At 49.0% G+C, this 18,002-nt stretch overlaps 3 protein-coding genes across 5 annotated transcripts; all 3 read left to right on the forward strand.

Moving 5' to 3' along the window:
* The first annotated feature begins 37 nt into the window (after positions 1 to 37).
* On the forward strand, positions 38 to 1,942 carry LOC120712650 (proline-rich protein 36-like). Its single transcript, XM_039998489.1, has one exon. It carries the CDS (start codon positions 130 to 132, stop codon positions 1,333 to 1,335), a length of 1,206 nt encoding a protein of 401 aa, XP_039854423.1. The 5' UTR covers positions 38 to 129; the 3' UTR covers positions 1,336 to 1,942.
* Positions 1,943 to 5,302: 3,360 nt separating this feature from the next.
* Positions 5,303 to 9,046, forward strand: LOC120712651. 3 transcript variants are annotated; one of them, XM_039998492.1, is made up of 8 exons: positions 5,303 to 5,470; positions 6,010 to 6,171; positions 6,559 to 6,644; positions 6,738 to 6,780; positions 7,177 to 7,233; positions 7,327 to 7,384; positions 7,792 to 8,486; positions 8,577 to 8,987. In XM_039998492.1, the coding sequence occupies exons 2-8, from the start codon at positions 6,025 to 6,027 to the stop codon at positions 8,757 to 8,759; spliced, it is 1,269 nt and encodes a 422-aa protein (XP_039854426.1). In that variant the 5' UTR covers positions 5,303 to 5,470; positions 6,010 to 6,024; the 3' UTR covers positions 8,760 to 8,987. The 3 variants fall into 3 exon arrangements, with proteins under 3 accessions (XP_039854426.1, XP_039854424.1, XP_039854425.1); XM_039998490.1 differs by having other exon boundaries at positions 5,305 to 5,470; positions 8,610 to 9,046; XM_039998491.1 differs by having other exon boundaries at positions 5,305 to 5,470; positions 8,615 to 8,981.
* A 6,750-nt stretch (positions 9,047 to 15,796) lies between these two features.
* Positions 15,797 to 17,073, forward strand: LOC120639233 (transcription factor bHLH30-like). Its single transcript, XM_039915217.1, has 2 exons — positions 15,797 to 16,082; positions 16,182 to 17,073. The coding sequence occupies exons 1-2, from the start codon at positions 15,915 to 15,917 to the stop codon at positions 16,725 to 16,727; spliced, it is 714 nt and encodes a 237-aa protein (XP_039771151.1). The 5' UTR covers positions 15,797 to 15,914; the 3' UTR covers positions 16,728 to 17,073.
* Positions 17,074 to 18,002: the final 929 nt, after the last annotated feature.

The following is an 18,002-nucleotide window of genomic DNA, read 5'->3' on the forward strand; positions in this document are numbered from 1 at the left end:
TACGCACCCACAGGCCACAGGCCACAGACCACAACCCCACAAGCCCCACCGTTCCGATCCGTTCCCCTTCTCCCCAGTCAAATCCCTGCAGCCTCCACTGTGCTGTGCTCTGCGGCGGCCGGCGAGCCCATGGATCCTTCCGCCGCGCAGCGGCGGGAGGCGGAGCGGTCCATGAGCATCGCCGAGAAGCTCCTGATGGCGCGGGACCTCGAGGGCTGCAAGCAGTTCGTCGCCGAGGCCCGCTCCGCGGACCCTCACGCGCCGGGCGCCGACGACCTCTTCGCCGCCGCCGACGCCCTCCTCGCCGCCCAGCGCCGGCGCCTCCCGTCCGGGGGCCCCGACCCCTACGCCGTCCTTGGCCTCGACTCCGCCGTCCCGGCCTCCCGCGACCCCGACGTCGTCCACTCCTACTACCGCCGCCTCTCCCTCCTGCTCAACCGCTCCCACCCCGACCGCCCCTGCTCGCTCGCCTTCGCCGACGCCGCCCGCCTCGTCGCCGACGCCTGGGCCTTCCTGTCGGATCCTCTTCGCAAAGCCTCGCTCGACTCCGACCTTGACGCAGCTGCAACCGCCAAAGCCGCCGCCGCCGCCGCTGCCTCAGCAGCAGCAGCAGGTCGTGTACCCGCTGCTCCCTCTCCAGAGAAGCAGCATCAGCTGGAGCCACAGCCACAGCCGCCGCCGCCTCAACCAACCTCGCCACCGCCTGCACCCCAGCCACGGCAGGCCGTGTCGGCCACACCACCGTTAAAGCGCGGCCGGCCGCCCCGCGCTGCCAAAACGCCGCCGGCGGCGGAACAGAACCAGGAGGGGGAGGCTCCGCAGGCACCACCGTTCTGGACGGCTTGCCCCTCCTGCTGCCACCTACACCAGTACGACCGTTCCTACGAGGCGCAAACGCTGCTCTGCCCCAGCTGCTGCCGGCCGTTCGCCGCCACGGCAGTGGCCACGCCGCCGCCCATCGTGCCTGGCACCGACATGTACTACTGCTCATGGGGTTTCTTCCCGATGGGGTTCCCTGGTGGCCCTGCATTCGCTGGACCAGTCAGTTCCCCGGGGCAGCAGGCCCCTTCTGCTCTAGGATTCTATCCAATGGGGCCATACTTGCCATTGCCGGGACAAGGTGGCATTGTGGAAGGCAACACGTCAGTTGCTGCCAGCAGTGGCATTCCCGTCACCCCCACCATGACAGCGCCAGTGCCGGTCACCCCTACTGTAACAGCGCCACCGCCGACGGTGGCAAAGCCAGTGAATTCCTCACATCAGAAGGTTGAAGCAAGGAAGCGAGGGCGGCCCAAAGGCAGCAAGAACAAGAAAGTGGTGATTGAGATCAATTAGGGCTTTGATTGTCGGTGCGGGCGATGGCATTCCCGTCACCCCTGCAGTTACAGCATCAGCGCAGCAGCAACAATGCCAGTGAAGTCATCACATGTAAAGATTGGGGCAAGAGAGTGAGGACAGCCCAAAGGTGACAAGCCGGCAAGAACAAGAAAGTGGTTATTGAGATGAGGACTATTATGAAGATGGAATGGCGAATTGTGTACATTGGCTGCGCCATTCAGCATCTGCATCTGCTGTAAACTAAAACAATCTGTATCTGTAGGAGACTTCTCTTGTTCCAAGATGAAATGGGTGCAGTGAGATGGTCAAGCATCGGAGCTTCCTCCATGATAAGGTGCTCCAAAATCAGAGCTTCTCCATTCAAGACAATTTTGGTGACTTGGTTGCAGGTTGCCCTCCTTTCATTGCAAAGTGTAACATAGTGGCTAGTGTGTTAGCTCTCTTTGTATCATCCCATTAGATTTAGATTGGTAGATGTCCCATGTTGTAGAATGGCAGCTGCTCAAGTGCCAGTATGCTTCTGCTTGTAAAATTATGAGATGAATACTAAGCTCAGTGAATGCACATTAATTGGAAATTGTATGAAGCTGCTGAAATGTGGACATGTAATTGTTAGATGTGTGTGGGAACCCGTGTGTGTTCTATTGGCCAGTCTGAATGACCTGGTAATTCTGCATCCGCCAGGATAGAGAAACTGGTAAAATGGTAAGCATGATGGATGCTGTTTCTGGTTAAATTACTTGTGCAGTAGTACTGCGGTCCAAGTACATTTGGTAAAGCATGATGGATGCTGTTTTTGGTAGAAAAATTGTGCAGTTGATTGGAAAGAATCAGATTGCCACTACACTGCGAGATCCTCACTCAACTTCACAGTAATGCGGTCACATTTGGACAGTGTTCATATTGCAAATGATGTCTCTTTTCAAATACAAGTCGCCTGGTTCCTTCAACCAAAAGACCTGTCGGTTTTCAGTCCGTTCAGAAGATTTTGGCCTCTACCTGAATGGCCTACTGTCCTTTTTTAACACTCAGTTTTCTAATAGCTGCTCCAAATCTAGCTTGTCTGAAGACCAGCGCCGCGATGGTGCAGACATGCAGTTTGCAGCGACAGCTACAGCAAAACAGTTGAACACTGGAAGATCCGAGATGATAGTATACTTGAGGAGCCCATGAGCATCTGATTTTGATAGTCTATAGTTGAAGATGGTGGGTGGTGGTTAGGAATTTGTGCGACGGCACTGCGTTGAGCTGAGCAGGAAGAAACAGAGCGCAATGACGGCTCCGTTCCGTGCCTTTCTGGTATGGCTAGCTATGTGGGCTAACAAAGTATAGAGTGCAGTAGACGGTGTTTTCTTATCTACTATCATTATGTCAAAAAGTTAAGATCCCATTTAGCAGGGCTTCCAAACCGGCTCTTCCGTAGCTCTGCCAAAGGGTGCAAAATGCAATAACTCCGGATCAGGAGCCGCATCTAAAGCCCTTTGTGGCTTCCACCCAGGAGGCGGAGCCACGAAATGTAGCTCCACGCGCGGCTCCTTTTCGTTATCTGCCTGTCTTCCCATCTCCTTCAGAGGGAGTAGGGAAACGGACGGGAGGTCGCAGAGCACATTGAGGCGCCCCGGGAGCTTGCAACGCGCATGGAGGCGGCTCCACCAGTGAAGCTGTTGCCCAAGCTGTTTTTAAAGTCAAAGGAGCGGCGGCACTACCAAATTCTAGGACTTTTTTTTGAGAGGAAGGTAGGCTCTTAATTAATAATGTGTTGAAGTACATGCATTGTTTCCGGACATTTTAGGAGCCAAAGATATCTCCCTGGTGCCATATTACAAACACTTTTAGCAAGAACATGGTCCTCATTATTAGAGCTTCTACCTTCGTGCTTCAAAATTACTTCTTGAAGCAACTGACTTCGAGCTTTAATCTCCTTTAGGATCGTAGAGTAGGCACACAAGTTCTGTTTATGAATGTTGACAATCACTTCCAAATAGTCTGAAGCTATGAGACATTTATGCACACCCATGTCAAGCGTCAAAAAAATTGATTCATTGCAAGCCATAGCTTCTAGAGAAGGTGGATCGACTAAGCCATTAATAACAATGGCACTAGCTAGCAGCAACATAGTTTTTGGTGCTATCTCGACACATAAACACCCACAGTTCCTTTATCTCCTGATCGCACCACGGCACCATCAACATTCAATTTAAGAAAGCCATTAGGAGGTGCGATCCACTTGGGAGCAGATTGTTTATTTTCCATTGATGGTATTATTTCTTTTCCAACACAAAATCCTGCTAGATCCATATCATTAAGGAATTTTGAAATAAGAAAGAAGTCCAGATTACCCCCCTCAACTCTCGCCGCAGTCTAAAATACAACCCTCAATTACAAACCAGTCTAAATAACACCCGATCTCTGGAAACCGGGTACGCCACACCCCCGCGCCCCAGTCCACGGTGGTTTTGAGCCACGCTGGTGGCCACGTGGACCTGACGCCCCTCCTCCCCCATGCCGCTTTGTTTTTATTTCTTCTCCCTATTGTTTCTCTCTCTCTCTCTGTCGGCAGCACCTCTCCAGCTCTTCTCTCTCTGGCTCAATTTCTCTCTCTCTCGCTCGTCTCCCCCAAGCTCAATCCGCGGAAGCAGATGGCTAGCGCAAGTACTCCATGCCAAGCTCCGGCCACCGGCCGGCCGGGAATCAACGATTCCCCACCCGCCAGAGCGCCACCACCCGCCATGGCCACCTCACCGTCGCCGGCTCGCCTCGGCCTCCCCGGCGCGCCCCTCCTCCTTGCATCTCCCTCTCCACGCGCGGCCGGCGAGCTCGCGGGACGGCGAGCGGCGGCCGGCGCGCGCGGGACAACGGCGCTCGAGCTCGGCCCTCCCCGGCGCGGACGGCGGCACTTGAGCTCGGCCACTCCTCCCTCGGCGGACGGCGGCGCTCGAACGGGCTCGAGCTTGGCGGCAGGCCCCTCCTCCCTCCACGGCGAGATCCTCTGGCGCCCCTGCACTTCCTCCCTCCTCCCTGCGCCCTGGAGCTCGGCCGCGGCCTGGGGCCCGGCTGCGGCCTAGCGGCGCTGCAGGCGGAGCTCCCGAGCTCTAGAGCGATGAGGGGCCTCCTCCCTCCCCCCGGAGAGGTGTGCGAAGCGAGGCGAGGGGCCGCCCCGCCTCCAGCACGCCGCGCCGGCCCGCCTCCAGCGTGCCGCACCGCTGGTGGGCCACCATGGCGAGGCGGACCACCACGGCTGCCTCGAGGTCGGCCGTTCTCGGCCCGGACGGCGGCGCCCTCCCCTGCTCCCTCCGAGCGCACTCTCCTCTGGCCACGCCGTGCCCCAAGCTCGCCTCCGGCTCGCGCGCCCTCCGCCACGGCCGCGCCCTCCGCCCAGTCTCGCCCTCCGCCACGGCCGCGCCCTCCACCGGCCAGATCCAGCCACGCCCTCCGCCCAGCCAGCGGAGCTGGAGCGTGCGGGGGCCGGCTCTCTCCTCCCCCGTCGACGACGAGGCCGATCCAGGCGCCGCCTGGCTCTTCCTCTACTCTGGGCTGACGTGGACGCCACATCAGATGGAAAAACAGCCTTTGGTGAGCTCAGGGGTCTAATACTCGGTTTGGATAGTTTAGGGGGGTCAGCTACCCGGTTTCATAGATGGAGGTTGAATTCTAGACTTTTGGAAGAGTTGAGGGGGAAATCTGGACTTATTCCTTGAAATAAATCCAAAAGTTAACAGAGGGCTTTGGATAATGTGTTCATTTAAAGCCTTCCGTCCCGTCCCCCAAATTGGCTAGCATATAATAAGAAGTTTTTGAAAATCCTTTGCTAAAAGAGTTTCTCGCATAACTGATAACCAAAGTCATGGATTGTTAATCTCTACCATCAAATCCTAGGACTAGGAAGCCTTTTGGCTCCGATTGACCTCGGCTCAGGATCCTCGTGGGCTCGTGGCAGGCTCGCTCGAGCTCGGCTCATTGACAGCCCTCCGCTCAGGGCTCAGCCGCCCAGGGCCTCTCCTCACTCCTCGCCTTTCCCTTCTCTCGGACTCTCTCCTCGCTCTCTTCCCTGGCGGCGACGACTGGGCCGAGCGGCGGCGCCATCTGTCCTGTCTTCGCCCAGCGCTTTGCCGGCGACGAGCGTATCCTCCAGGTATGTCCGCCCCCTTCTCTTTCCTTCCGCTGTGCGAGACGGAGCACCCCAAACCCTAACAAAACTATTTGTGTTCGGATCTGAATCCAGTTACAATATATTACCTACTAGCTTCGATTTCGTTTGCAAGAATTATCGCGTGTACATGTGTACACCCCATGTCCTATGCTAACTGGAGAGAAACACAATTTGGCTTCAAAAGCTTCTGATGCAGCCTTGGATGTCAAGGTCATATGTGTTCTGCTTCGGCATGCATAACTTATAACTGAATCACCTACTTTACCATGGTTTTCCTTAAAATTCAGTTAAAGTAGTCAAGGTCACGGGGGTTACATGGGTAGATCTGCTGCTTATATAAGCACAGCCTTTCAGAAAATAGGTTTTAGGCATCAGTTGGGTAGTTCAGCTGCCCCGATTTATCCTTGCAGTTGCAGATGCTTGAAAATGATCCTTTGGTTGAGTGACATCCTTTCAATTATGCAACCAGCTCATGCAGTGGACAATCTCTGTAGCATTTTTCTTGTCCCATGGTAATGCAGGTTGCACTGATCATTATGGTGAATAAAAATGCGGAGAAAGATGATGGTATTGATGAAAGCCCATCAGCTTCTCAGGTTCCAGAAAATAAGTTAAGTTACAATTTTCGATTGGGAGATATAACATGGGTTAAGCTTGGTGGATCTTCATGGTGGCCAGCCCAGGTATGTGTTATGACACTGCACCTTGTTAGCATATCTTTTAGTGCAGAAAGTATGCACCCCCCCTCCCTCCTTGTAACTGGGGCACTGGGCAAACGTTTAGATTGGTATTGGCAAATGTCCATGTGGCTTACTGCACATCGGAACTAAACACTGGACAGATGCTTGCTTAAAATTTTAGAATATAAATTTGGCTGGTACTATAGCTTGGCATTTGTGTTTGAACAGTAACATTGATCAACAACGACTGGAATGGACAGTATTTACAGTTCATCTGCCATCATCTTAGCATGCATATGATCTGAAGTTATGGCATTTTTGTCAACACTACTTGTTCTGGACTCTAGCTTCCCCATCTAATTACCCTGACTTTCTTTTTCTGAGTTCAAGGTCATTGATGAATCATGTGTTGGTAGCAAGCCTAAGAAGAGAGACAAGTATGATTGCCTAGTCCGGCTTTATGGCACATGTCAATAGTAAGGGATCCTATGGCACATTGTTCCTTTCTTTTCTCTCTGTCATGGCACTCTTGGTGACATTCTTTTATTGTTCATGCTATTTACTTTCAGCTTCTACGTAGACCCTTGGAAGTCTAACTCAGAATTTGAAAAGGTATGCATAAGCTCCTGTTTCACAAGGACAATACTCCCTCCGTTCCAAATTGTAGGTCGTTTTGGCAAATTTAAATACATAGGTTTTGCTATGTATCTAGGTACATAGCAAAAACTATGTATCTAGATTTGCTAAAACGACCTACAATTTGGAACATAGGGAGTAATCAATGTTCTTATGGCAAGGCGACAAGGCGCTCCCCTGTTTTGGCCCGCCTAGGCGACAAGGCGCTCCCCTGTTTTGGCCCGCCTAGGCGTCGCCTTAGCCCGCCTAGGCAGCTAGGCGGTGGTGACTCGCCACAACTCGCCTTAACGCCGTAAGAACATTGGGAGTAATATGGACGTTGTTCTATAGTGGTGATAATAAGGATTTCTCATATGAATGCATTTTGTGTAGATGCTGAAACAAGAAAACAAGAGCGCAATGGAAGCATTCCATGAGGTGCTTGAGAAGGTAGAGCAGTCATCTCTACAATTTAGACTTGACACGTTACGAGTAAAAAAATTGTAACGGTAGTTGAGAAATGTGTTTAATCCAATAATGCAGGAGCTGTCTTGTGTTAACTCGCCCAGTGATTATGATGAGGAAGTTGTCAACTCAAAAGGTGAACCTTTTCTTCTTTGATGTTCAATCTAAGGCATACAGGTTATCTGTACTTAATATGGTGGTCCTTGTGGTCAATCATTTGATTATTCAGACCCTCTTTTTTAACATGATTCTTGTGACAATGGTATTTTCAGTTATTGAATTCCTTCATTTTGGTGCTATTTGGGAACATGTTATGTGGAATAGTGTTTATGTAAGGACTGAAGACAATGCATCTTGTGGTTGCTTATTAAAATGTCAGATGTTATGAACAGTGGTGTTATTAGATATCAGTTATGCAACATGTAAATTTATCCACTTGAGCTTTTGGTTTTGTGAAATAAGTTCAATTTCAAGCTTATTGTCAATGAAATTTAATTTTGCTTCAGTTGCTATGCATCTATTTTTTCTAAATTGAATTTTCAGGCGGTTCCACCAAAGGGACCACAAAGAACTCGTCTAGAAAAGTTAGAAAACAAGAAGGTTTGAAGCCACAACATAATGAAGGAGAAGAAGACCAAGATGTTGGGAGCACTGAAGCTACTGGAGTTACTGCTCTTAAGAAAAAGGGTGGCCGTGTGAGACAACCAAGTCCTATTCATGGTACCATTGACAAAGCTTCTAGTGAAAGTTCAGCTGAAGGTTTAAGGAACAAGAGACAGAAGAATGCTGCTCAAAGTGCTTCGGTGGGCAGAAGGGAAGGGTTGAGACGATCAGCTCATTCTGATGCCAAGCAATATTCGGTCGCAGATGAAGAAAATGCAGAACCACTCACTGATATACATGAAACTGAAGATTCAATGCTAAATGAAACTGCAGCTCCTCATACTGAAATAAAAGCCATGGTCAGGGATATTCTGTTCAAAGACATTATTGATAGGGAGCATGATGCTGATATGGCTTATGTGGATGAAGTGATTAATGGAATCTGTAGTGCTACTGATGACATCATAAGTGGTGGTGCTACTGCTTCTATGAAGGGTGGAGGAGGTGCCAAGCTGAGTGGTAGTGGAGTTGAGGGTGAGTCAAGCAATGGACAAAGGTGTAGAGATGAAGCAGCTGAGGACACCTTGCTTGCGACAAGTCCAGAGACCATGAAAGGGAATACTGATACAACCCATGTAAGTTGACCCCGTTGTCCACACACTACACTTTCCAACTCCCTTTATGATCTCAGCTTTTGCACTTTTCAACTCCCTTTATGATCTCAGCTTTTGCACGCTAATTTGACGAGATTTCACCAGAGCAGGGAAGCAGTGGTGAAGACACCGGGGCAACTTAGCCCGCGCCAGATCAGGCAAATCAGGATCATGCAAAGCCTTGGCCTGATTGCTCCGTCAGGATCTCCATTTGGTCAGAGCGAGGTGGTTTCTGCCACCAACCGACAACGCTAACTCTCTTGCGACGACTTTCTGAAACATTAGGTTCAGTGAACTATTGCTAACATTTTGCAGTCATTGGCTCGTTGCACGATGACTGGTGCTGCTTGTAGCTCCACGGAATATATATGGTGACTTATGTACTGGAACCACATAGCTATTATTCTCTACAGAAGACTTGAGACTTTTTAATTGCTAGTATGTAGTAAGCACGTTGCTGGTTCAGTACTTGTGCAACTGCAACTCTGCAAACATCCAAAATTGGCAAACGTATTGCCTATACACCATCACCAAGTTGCTGAGGTGCTGCCCTAAACTAGTTTTCAGTATTTCAGGGCCAGAATTTTTTTCTGTCAAAACAGAGAGCGATGCCGTAGTAGATGAACAAGAAAAATGCATGTGCGTAGTAGACAGTAGAACTCCGAACTGATGGATCAAATCTATCTGAAGATCCTGCGGTGACTGCGAGGCCGGCGTCAGAGGAGCAACATGACTCTTCTGTGTGAGGTCACAGATATTCCTGTTGCAACTTTGCAAATACGAATCACGAATCGTGACATGTCCCTGACGCTCTCTTTCGACTTTGGTGCTGTTTAGATCACACCTCATAAACCCGTAAACGTAAAAAAAAACATCACATCGAATGTTTCGACACATGCATTTAGTATTAAATGAAGTCTATTTACAAATTTTTTTACATGGATGGGCTGTAAATCGTGAGACGAATCTAATGAGCCTACTTAATTCATGATTTGCAACAGTGATGCTACAGTAATCATTCACTAATTATTGATTAATCATGGATTAATTAGCATTATTAGATTCGTCTCGCGATTTACAACACATCTATGCAAAAAGTTTTATAAATAGACTTCATTTAGTACTTTAAATTAACAAGATTCGAACGCAAAAATTTTTACGCGTGGAACTAAACACGGCCTTTGTTTTTTCCCCTGACCTGTGCAGCTAGTCTCCTGCTCTGCCTGCGCAGCGACGAAAGGTGGAACGCGAGTACACTGGCTGCTGCATCGCGAGGGGACACGCGGTAAAGTTGCGCAGTGAATTTGTCCCTCGTCTCGGTTCATCGGCCGCCATGAAAAAAGCTCGAGTAAATTCCTTCAAGACCATTGAAAAATTGAGACGATTTCTTATATGTCATTGGAAGTTAGCTCATCTTTTTTATGCCATTGTTTATAATTTTCCACCCTTCTATGCCATTGTTTATAATTTTTCATCTTCTTCATGTCATTGCTGTTAACTCTCTCTAACAAATCCGTTAAAGGGTATGGCGAAAAAACAAGAATACCCTTATGTAGGATGAAGCATATTTCTTACCTTCATTCCTTCTATGCCATTAGAAACAAGAGCAGTATATATTGACCTGGTTATTTTATCAGAAAATGGAGGGCAAATATAATGACTGAGCAACCCATATAGAGAGATGTCAAATATATAAAATTCATTGCAAGTTGACAGTAGTGTTCATACAACTAGTTTTTGATGCCCAAATATGCATCATTACAAGCAACTAGTGATGTCCATACATGCCAAAAGTAGTACATGCCTCAAACTAGTAGCAGCAACCTCACAAGGTTGCAGCAAAATAACAGTGCATAGACTAGATTTCACAAAGAGAAAGCATATCACATCAATTTGCAGTCCATACATAATGAATTGCATCAACTAGACATTCTGATCTGGCAGAGAAATCTTTCTTTTGCTTCTAGTATGTGAGGTAGGGCTATCCTTGTGGGGGGTGTCTTGCTTCTAGTATCCATTGCTGGATTGTCATGTGACACTGGAACTTGATTATTCTTCTTCTTCTTTGTTGCTGGCTTTGCCTTCCCTTCAGTCTTTGCCTTCTCTTTCGCTTTCTTCTCTTTTGTAGGCTTAGAGATAGCTGCTGGTGGGGTGCTTTCACGTGTAGGTAGCATTGGGTACTCAATGCAAAGTTGCTCTATCTGGTTTGAGCCACTTCCAGACCTGCACATATGTTTCATACATAAGAACAGATTATGATTGTGATAGGATCTAAATGGTGTTGAATAATTAAGTGGTGCACATGTACCTGAGAGAGTGTCCAGAACCTAAGCTAGTTGAGGCACTTTGGCTGTTATACAAATATATAAGACCACAGGAAGTTCTGAAATTTTTCAGAAAACAAATGTAGAATGAAAGTGTTCAGATTCTTACCTAGGTGGAAATTGCATTGTTTTTTTGTTGAGCCAATAGGAGCTCTCACTTGATGGGGCTGTAGTTTTCTTCTTTTTGTTTGGTGGACCCTTATATACCATGAACAACAATTAAATAATATTAAGAAAAAGCAATTGTTGATAACATATGATGGAAAGGCTAAATCAATATTGTAATGCGTACTTTTCAGCTAGAAGAGCTACAATGTCATCAGGATCACCATCCCTGCACTTATACCAGCGATGGTCATATCCCTTGCAAATAGGGCACTTATGTTTATCTTTCGGCCTTGTGCCTCCACTAGTCTCCGTACAGCCTTTGAACCTCTCGTTCTGCCTTCTACCCGCTGTAGATTTGATGAGTGGAGGATGCATGAAGAAATCATGGTCAGATTGTGTCCATTGTGCCTTGTCAATCATGGCAGGGATTAGAGCCCCATATGCAGTTTTGAATTTCTCAACCGAGTAATATGTGTCAACATATTTATCTAAAGGTTCTTTAAGAAATGTGATAAATGCAATGGCATGTTTGCAAAGAATGCCTGTAACATCCCATTTTCTGCAAGAACAAGTCCTTTCTTGTAGGTTGACAACACATTTCTAGCCACTACCACCTTTCACAGAAACCTCTCCAAGAATGTCCCCACTTCTCTATACATTCATATCCAAATTCCTACTTTTCTCCCTCAAATCTTTGATGATGTGTGGCAAAATGGCTTCTTCCATCTTGTTTGATATGTCCCTTCTAATATCCCACTTGTCCATAATAAGTTGCCTGAAATTGTCCAACAAGTCATCCAAATTCAAGCCCTTGATCTTCTTTATCCAATTGTTAAAACACTCTGCCAAGTTATTTGTGACATAGTCAACCTTGCAATGAGTTGAGAATTGACTTTTTGTCCATATCTTGGTATGGTTTTGCCTTTTATAATCCATTGATTGTGGAACTGCTTCCTCCATTAGTTTCCAATGCTTCTCAAAGAAGTATGGGCTCCAAAAATACGTTGCTGGCCAGAGGTTTTCTTCAAATATATGCCCAGTATATCTTTTCTTAAAGTTCTTAACTAAATGTAACATGCATTTCCTATGCTCTGCAGTTGGAAATACATCCTTAACTCCTGCCATCACTGCTTGCCCAGAATATGTACATATAGCTAGGCCTTGTGGTGATCCAATTGCTTCTCTAAGCCTCTCCATAAACCAGATCTAATTTTCATTTGTTTCCGAGTCAAACACTCCAACTGCAACTGGATACATCCAATTGTGTCCATCTACAGCTACTGCACATGCTAGCTGAGTAGTTGGCCCCTAAACCTTTCTGTCAAAAATGTGCTATCTATTGCCAAATATGGTCTACATCCATTGAGAAAACCATCAATGCATGGTTTCATAGCAAAAAATAGCCTATTAAACCTGATTTGCCCCGCTATTATGTGACGATCTATAACTACAAAGCTGCCAGGAGATATCCTTTGAAACTCTGCCTTAAACCTATACAGGTTATTAAAGCTGATGTCCCAACTACCAAACAACCTTGTGTGTGCCAATTCCTTACCAGCATACACTCTTTTGTAGGACACCTCAACCTTGTGCTTGTCTTTTATCCTTCGTTGCAATTCTTTAGCTGTCAAACTTGAATCCTCCATCAGCCAATCCTTTACTTGATCACAGATCCAAAATTTGGTTGCGTTCTTCACAACCTTGCTTCTTCTTGCACTTGAACAAGTATGGCGCCATGGATTCTTCTTCACCTAGCATGGTACATGCAAGAAAAAATTGTCAAATGTAGAAAAATATAACTAAATCTATGTACTAACAACAAAAGTCAAAGTTGACAAGAATAACCAATTATCTTTATTGTGACGCCATCTCTATATGTAGAAGCATGTAGCCTCCATCTACATCCTTCTTCTTCCTTCTTTGAACAGTAAGCCCTCAATCGCTCTGGATCACTTTTCTCAGTATTATACTCAAACTCATTCTTTATAGCATGTTGAGAAAGAGCCAACCTAAATTGTGCAATATTGGGATATAGGCTACCTACGCTCATTGGAGGATCATCTCGATCATATGCTACAATAGGCATAGGTAGCACAGAATCTTTTCCAATTAGTCCATCCTCTCATATTCCTCATCAGATTCAGATTCAGAATCAGACTCACTTTGCGCACCCACATCACCACCCCCCACATGTGTTTTATGAGCAGCATAGTACACGCCTTCATCATTCACTCCCACATGTTCTTTGTGTGGTTTAGAATTTGCCAAGCAGCCATCATCATCGTCATCAGGTTCAACACTAGGATCACCATCATCAGGTTCAACACTAGGATCATCATCATCATCAGGTTCATCACTGGTTCTACAGGTTGGTGGCTTACTATTTTTGCGATATATTCTCTGTTGACTGGCTTGTTGTTGGCTTATTGAGTTGGCTGCATAAAGGATTAGTTGATTGGCTTGCTGCAGCAAGAGATGGAGCAGCAAGAGATGGGGTGCAAGGGATATCAAGCCCCGCCGATATTTCTGGATGGCAACACTCAATGATAGGCACATCTCTAGGTTTAGTGTATGTAATGGTCATGCGCATCTTCTTACTATCAACATGTTTGCTAAACATTGCAAGCAATTCCTGATCTGTTTTCACTTCTGAATATTTTTTGACATCATCATAATAGAAAACATCCACTATTTCCTGGTATCCATGAGGCAACTGATCCACAATTTCTCCGACAAAGTCCTTGAAATTGCATATATCAAAATCTACGACTTTGCTGAGTCTATAGCATGGAATATCCTTCATACAGTTTCTAGGATTGGCTTTGAGATGGATATCTAGCAGAAAGCTGGTCTTAGCGTCCATCCTGTTAACGAAGGACCATCAAAACTAGTCTTTTTTGTTCTAATTCAGACAATTAGTGGATGAAATTGGGAAACAAAGAAAAGAACTCGCCCTTCAAGAAGCCAATCGGAGTGGTTTCCTTGCGTTCCCATCGTGGCTTGCTAGCGCGTTGCGCCCGCGCGAGGGGCGCACGCGCGCGGCTCGCTCCCGCCGCCCAGCGCGACGCAGGCGTCCCCAGCACCCGCCGCCCAGCGCTCGCGCGCGCCTGCGCGAGGGGGCTCGTGCGCGCCTACGTGAGGGGACCCGCGCGAGGGAGGAAGGCGCGCCGCTCGTTCCACTCCGGCACCGGTGCGCCCTCGCCAACAGGGATTAGGGTTCGGTGGCAGGGGGCTCTGGCAGCATCGGGATGGGGAGGGGGGCTCTGGCAGCGTCGGGATGGGAAGTGGAGAAGGAATGGAGGGGCATTCTTGTCTTTTCACCATACCTTTTAACGGATCTATTAGGGAGAGTTAACATCAATGACATGAAGGGGATGGAAAATTACAAACACTGGCATAGAAGGGATGAGTTAATTTCCAATGGCACATAAGAGATCGTCTCAATTTTCCAATGGCATACAAGGAATTTACTCAAAAAACTCCAGTTTACTAGAGCTGGTGAAAAGTGCTTTCCCTAGAAAAACTCAAATTTGTGGCTCTACCATTGTCGAAGCATAGAACTTCGTCCTGTCTCGAGTGACTCCCATGCCGGATCGGTCGCCCTGCGGAACTTTCCTTCAGGCCCACCGGTCTTCGGTTAGCCCTAACTTCAAATACTGATCTTTACTAGGAGTAGACTACAGCTCTTTTTTTTTTTGCGGGAATAGCTCTAAAAATCTCACCCTAGACGGCAAAGAAAGAGATTTTACAAGATACGCGAATCATTGAGCACATCGAATGAATAAAAACTGGAGCGTTGCTCCCCTAAAGTAGATCTATGAACAAAATGCCGGTCCTATAAAAAAAGGTTTATGCTGGCTCGAGTTCACCGGCTGGTGGAGACTGTTTAGGGACAGGCCCGCGTTGCCATTTTGGACCCAAAACAAGCAAGACGGCCCGGGTCCATTCCCAGGTCTACTCGGAGAATGGAATCAATGAATTTCTTTGCCGTGTTTGGTTAGGATGAAAAAAAATAATGAAAAGAGAATCTTGCATGCATGGAATATTAAATAAAGTCTATTTGCAAATTTTTTCACAAATAGATACAAATTTGCGAGTCGAATCTAATGAGTCTAATTAATTCATGATTAGATACAGTAGTGCTACAGTAAACAACTATATTGATCCTCCAATCATGTTGTCGAATGCCTCATTAGCTACAATACCGCTACAGTACCATGATTGTGGAGGTAATTTTGTAATTATATTTCATTTAACACATTTAATTAGTGGTCAAATTTGCAAAAAAAAATCACGAAAATTTTTCCGCCCCCCCATCCAAACACGGCCCTTGTTTACCAAACGAGATCTCCGGACGGGTAATTTTTCAAGCAGCAAAAATTAAAAACAAGCAGCAAAGCTACGCTGCAGCTGCAGCGTTTTGGCCGCCGACGCTTTTCGCTGACCGGCCGACAGGTTACGTTCCAAGGGAACGTGGAAAAGCACCCCCGGCCCAGCAGGAATTCTGATCCATCCCTCCCAACCCCAACCAAAGGCTGCCGCAAAGCAACGCCGCGATCAGCCCACAGGCGCCGTGTCGCTCCCATGTCCCCGCCGCGACGCGACGCGACGCGACGTGCCGGCCGGCCGGACGCTTCGGCTCCGGGGCTTGTCCGGCCGCGCGCGGCCGACGAGGGAAAAGCGTCGCAGCCACCCGCCCACCCCCGGCGCGTCAGGGCGTGGGAAGTCGAGCCCCGTTTCCACCGCGCGCCAGGCGCCAAAAAAGCCGTCGTCGCGGGCGCCCGGCGCTGACGCCAGCCGGCCAGCCCCGAACAAAAAGGGCGCGCACCGCCACCGCGTGTCGGCGCGCGGCCCGAGCTCTGCGCAGTCCCTGCGCCCGGCATGTCGCGGTCGCCTCCTGGGGTTCCCCGCCGGCTCGATCGAGTCGCCGGCCTCCTTTTAAACCCCCCGGCCCGCGACGCTTCCGATTCAACGAGAGATGGTGGTGACGACGGACGGAGGAGTGGGGGAGGGGGAGCGCCCGGCGCCGGCGCCGGCGTCGCGGAAGGAGCGGGGCCGGAGCCACAGCGAGGCCGAGCGCAAGCGGCGGCAGCGGATCAACGAGCACCTCGCCACGCTCCGTACCCTCGTCCCCTCCGCATCCCGGGTACGTACTACGTGCGCGCGCGCGTTGCGCGAGCGAGCGAGCGAGCCCGCCGAGACGAAGCTAGGCGTGGGCTGACAACATGCGCTCGTGCTCGTGCAGATGGACAAGGCGGCGTTGCTGGGCGAGGTGGTGCGGCACGTGCGGGAGCTGCGCGGGAAGGCGAGCGAGGCGGCGGAGGGCGTCGGCGCTGGCGTCATCCCCGGGGAGGGCGACGAGGTGGGCGTCGAGGAGGAGGAGGAGGGCGACGGCTGCTGGCGGCCCGGTGGGCGCCGCTGCGGCGCCGCCGACGGGCACGGGTGCCTGCCGTTGCGGCGCGTCAGGGCGTGGGTGTGCTGCGCGGACCGCCCGGGGCTCATGGCCGACCTGGGCCGCGCCGTGCGGTCCGTCGGGAACGCACGCCCCGTCCGCGCCGAGATGGCCACCGTCGGCGGGAGGACCCGCGGCGTCGTGGAGCTGGACGTCTGCTGCGACGGCGGCGACGACGACGTGGCGGCCGCCGCCACGAACGACAAAGGCAGGGCGGTGGCGCTGTCCACGCTGCGGGCGGCGCTCCGCGCCGTGCTGCTCAACCGGGGGGACCACCTCGCCGCCGCCGAGGGGTACAAGCGGCCGCGCTTCTCTGCGCGGATCGCCAAGGTGCAGTGAACGCCGCCGTGACGAGCTAGGCGGCGGACCAGGCCCCTGCTGAGACACTCGATCGTGCGCCGCCTGTCTCTTCGTGCTAGTCTGATTCTACGTGCCATTCAACACTTGTACTTGCAAAGTATAGAACGGTCGTATGCAGACTTTTTGCTACTACTGTTTTGCGACAGTGGAATTTTAGGGCAGCGTGGTGCCGGTGGGTTGGAGACTTGGAGGGCTAGACAGGAGCTGCTTCTTGAGATTTTGTAGTAGTGCCGGACCTTTCTACCCTTGTAAAACATGTTTTTTCTTTCTTTCTTTTGAGATTGTGTAGTCTTCAGATTTCAGAAGAAAAATTAGTTTTGCTGATTCTCAGTCTCTTGAAAATGCCTTCTCACTCGATCACCTAAAACTACAACTATAGCTTAAAACTTCGCAGCTGTTCGAGTAATTTGAAGGGTTTCTTGTTGAAGTTTTTTTTTTCGGGAGCCAGTACCACGACCAACGTCGTGTCGTCTCCCCCACTCTCGTGATGGCTCCGGCGAGTTTAGGTTTCGAGGTCTATGGGGTCGGGGAGGCGACATGCTTGTGTTCGATGGCGCTCCCAGAGTCCCAGTCGTGGACGGTGTTGGACATCTGGTATTCTGGTTGGCTTGTTGAGGCGACGGAGGTGATGAGCACCACATAACAGGTTAGCCTGGGAGCGGCAGTGTACGGCAGCCCTGGAAATGGCTGCAGAGTGTGAGTAGTCGAGACACGTATGGGTTGGAAATCAGGAAAGAATCGGATCACTGTGGTTCTCCCTCTGTTCAAATCGTAAGTCATCCTAATTTTCTTACAGAGTCAAACTACTTTTATGCTTAATCAAAATTATAGAAAATTATAAAAATTATGAAGATTTATAGCATCAAATAGATATACTATGGAAGTATATTTAATAAAAGAAATCTAATGATACTAATTTGGTATCGTTCGCACAGAAGAGCTAGAGCTACTCATCAATATATTAAGAAGAAAATGAGGGGGAAAAGAGCCCCGATACACAAAACTACAAATTATAGGATCTATAGCCACCCTTAACAAAGCAGCCAGCTGATTCTCTCTGTAAGAAAAAACTTGACCAGTAAGGAATAGGAGGGGAAAGGGCGAGAAGATGAGACACTTCTCGAGCCCCCTGCCAAGGCCCATTGCTGCACTTCTTGAAATGTTTTGATTCTCCAAAAAAATTAGAATGACTTACAATTTAGAACGGAGGAAGTAGATTTTAGTGCCTACAAAGTGAAGGATAGGATCAAATTG

Source organism: Panicum virgatum, chromosome 6K, assembly GCF_016808335.1.
Source record: "Panicum virgatum strain AP13 chromosome 6K, P.virgatum_v5, whole genome shotgun sequence".
NCBI classification, from domain to species: domain Eukaryota; kingdom Viridiplantae; phylum Streptophyta; class Magnoliopsida; order Poales; family Poaceae; genus Panicum; species Panicum virgatum.

Bases quoted from the DNA above. Each gene is read 5' to 3' on its own strand.
- LOC120712650 (XM_039998489.1), top strand. From the start codon at position 130: ATGGATCCTTCCGCCGCGCAGCGGCGGGAGGCGGAGCGGTCCATGAGC.
- LOC120712651 (XM_039998492.1), top strand. From the start codon at position 6,025: ATGGTGAATAAAAATGCGGAGAAAGATGATGGTATTGATGAAAGCCCA. The intron at 6,172-6,558 runs GTATGTGTTATG...TCTGAGTTCAAG, and splicing joins CTTCATGGTGGCCAGCCCAG to GTCATTGATGAATCATGTGT. The intron at 6,781-7,176 runs GTATGCATAAGC...CATTTTGTGTAG, and splicing joins CTAACTCAGAATTTGAAAAG to ATGCTGAAACAAGAAAACAA.
- LOC120639233 (XM_039915217.1), top strand. From the start codon at position 15,915: ATGGTGGTGACGACGGACGGAGGAGTGGGGGAGGGGGAGCGCCCGGCG. The intron at 16,083-16,181 runs GTACGTACTACG...GTGCTCGTGCAG, and splicing joins TCGTCCCCTCCGCATCCCGG to ATGGACAAGGCGGCGTTGCT.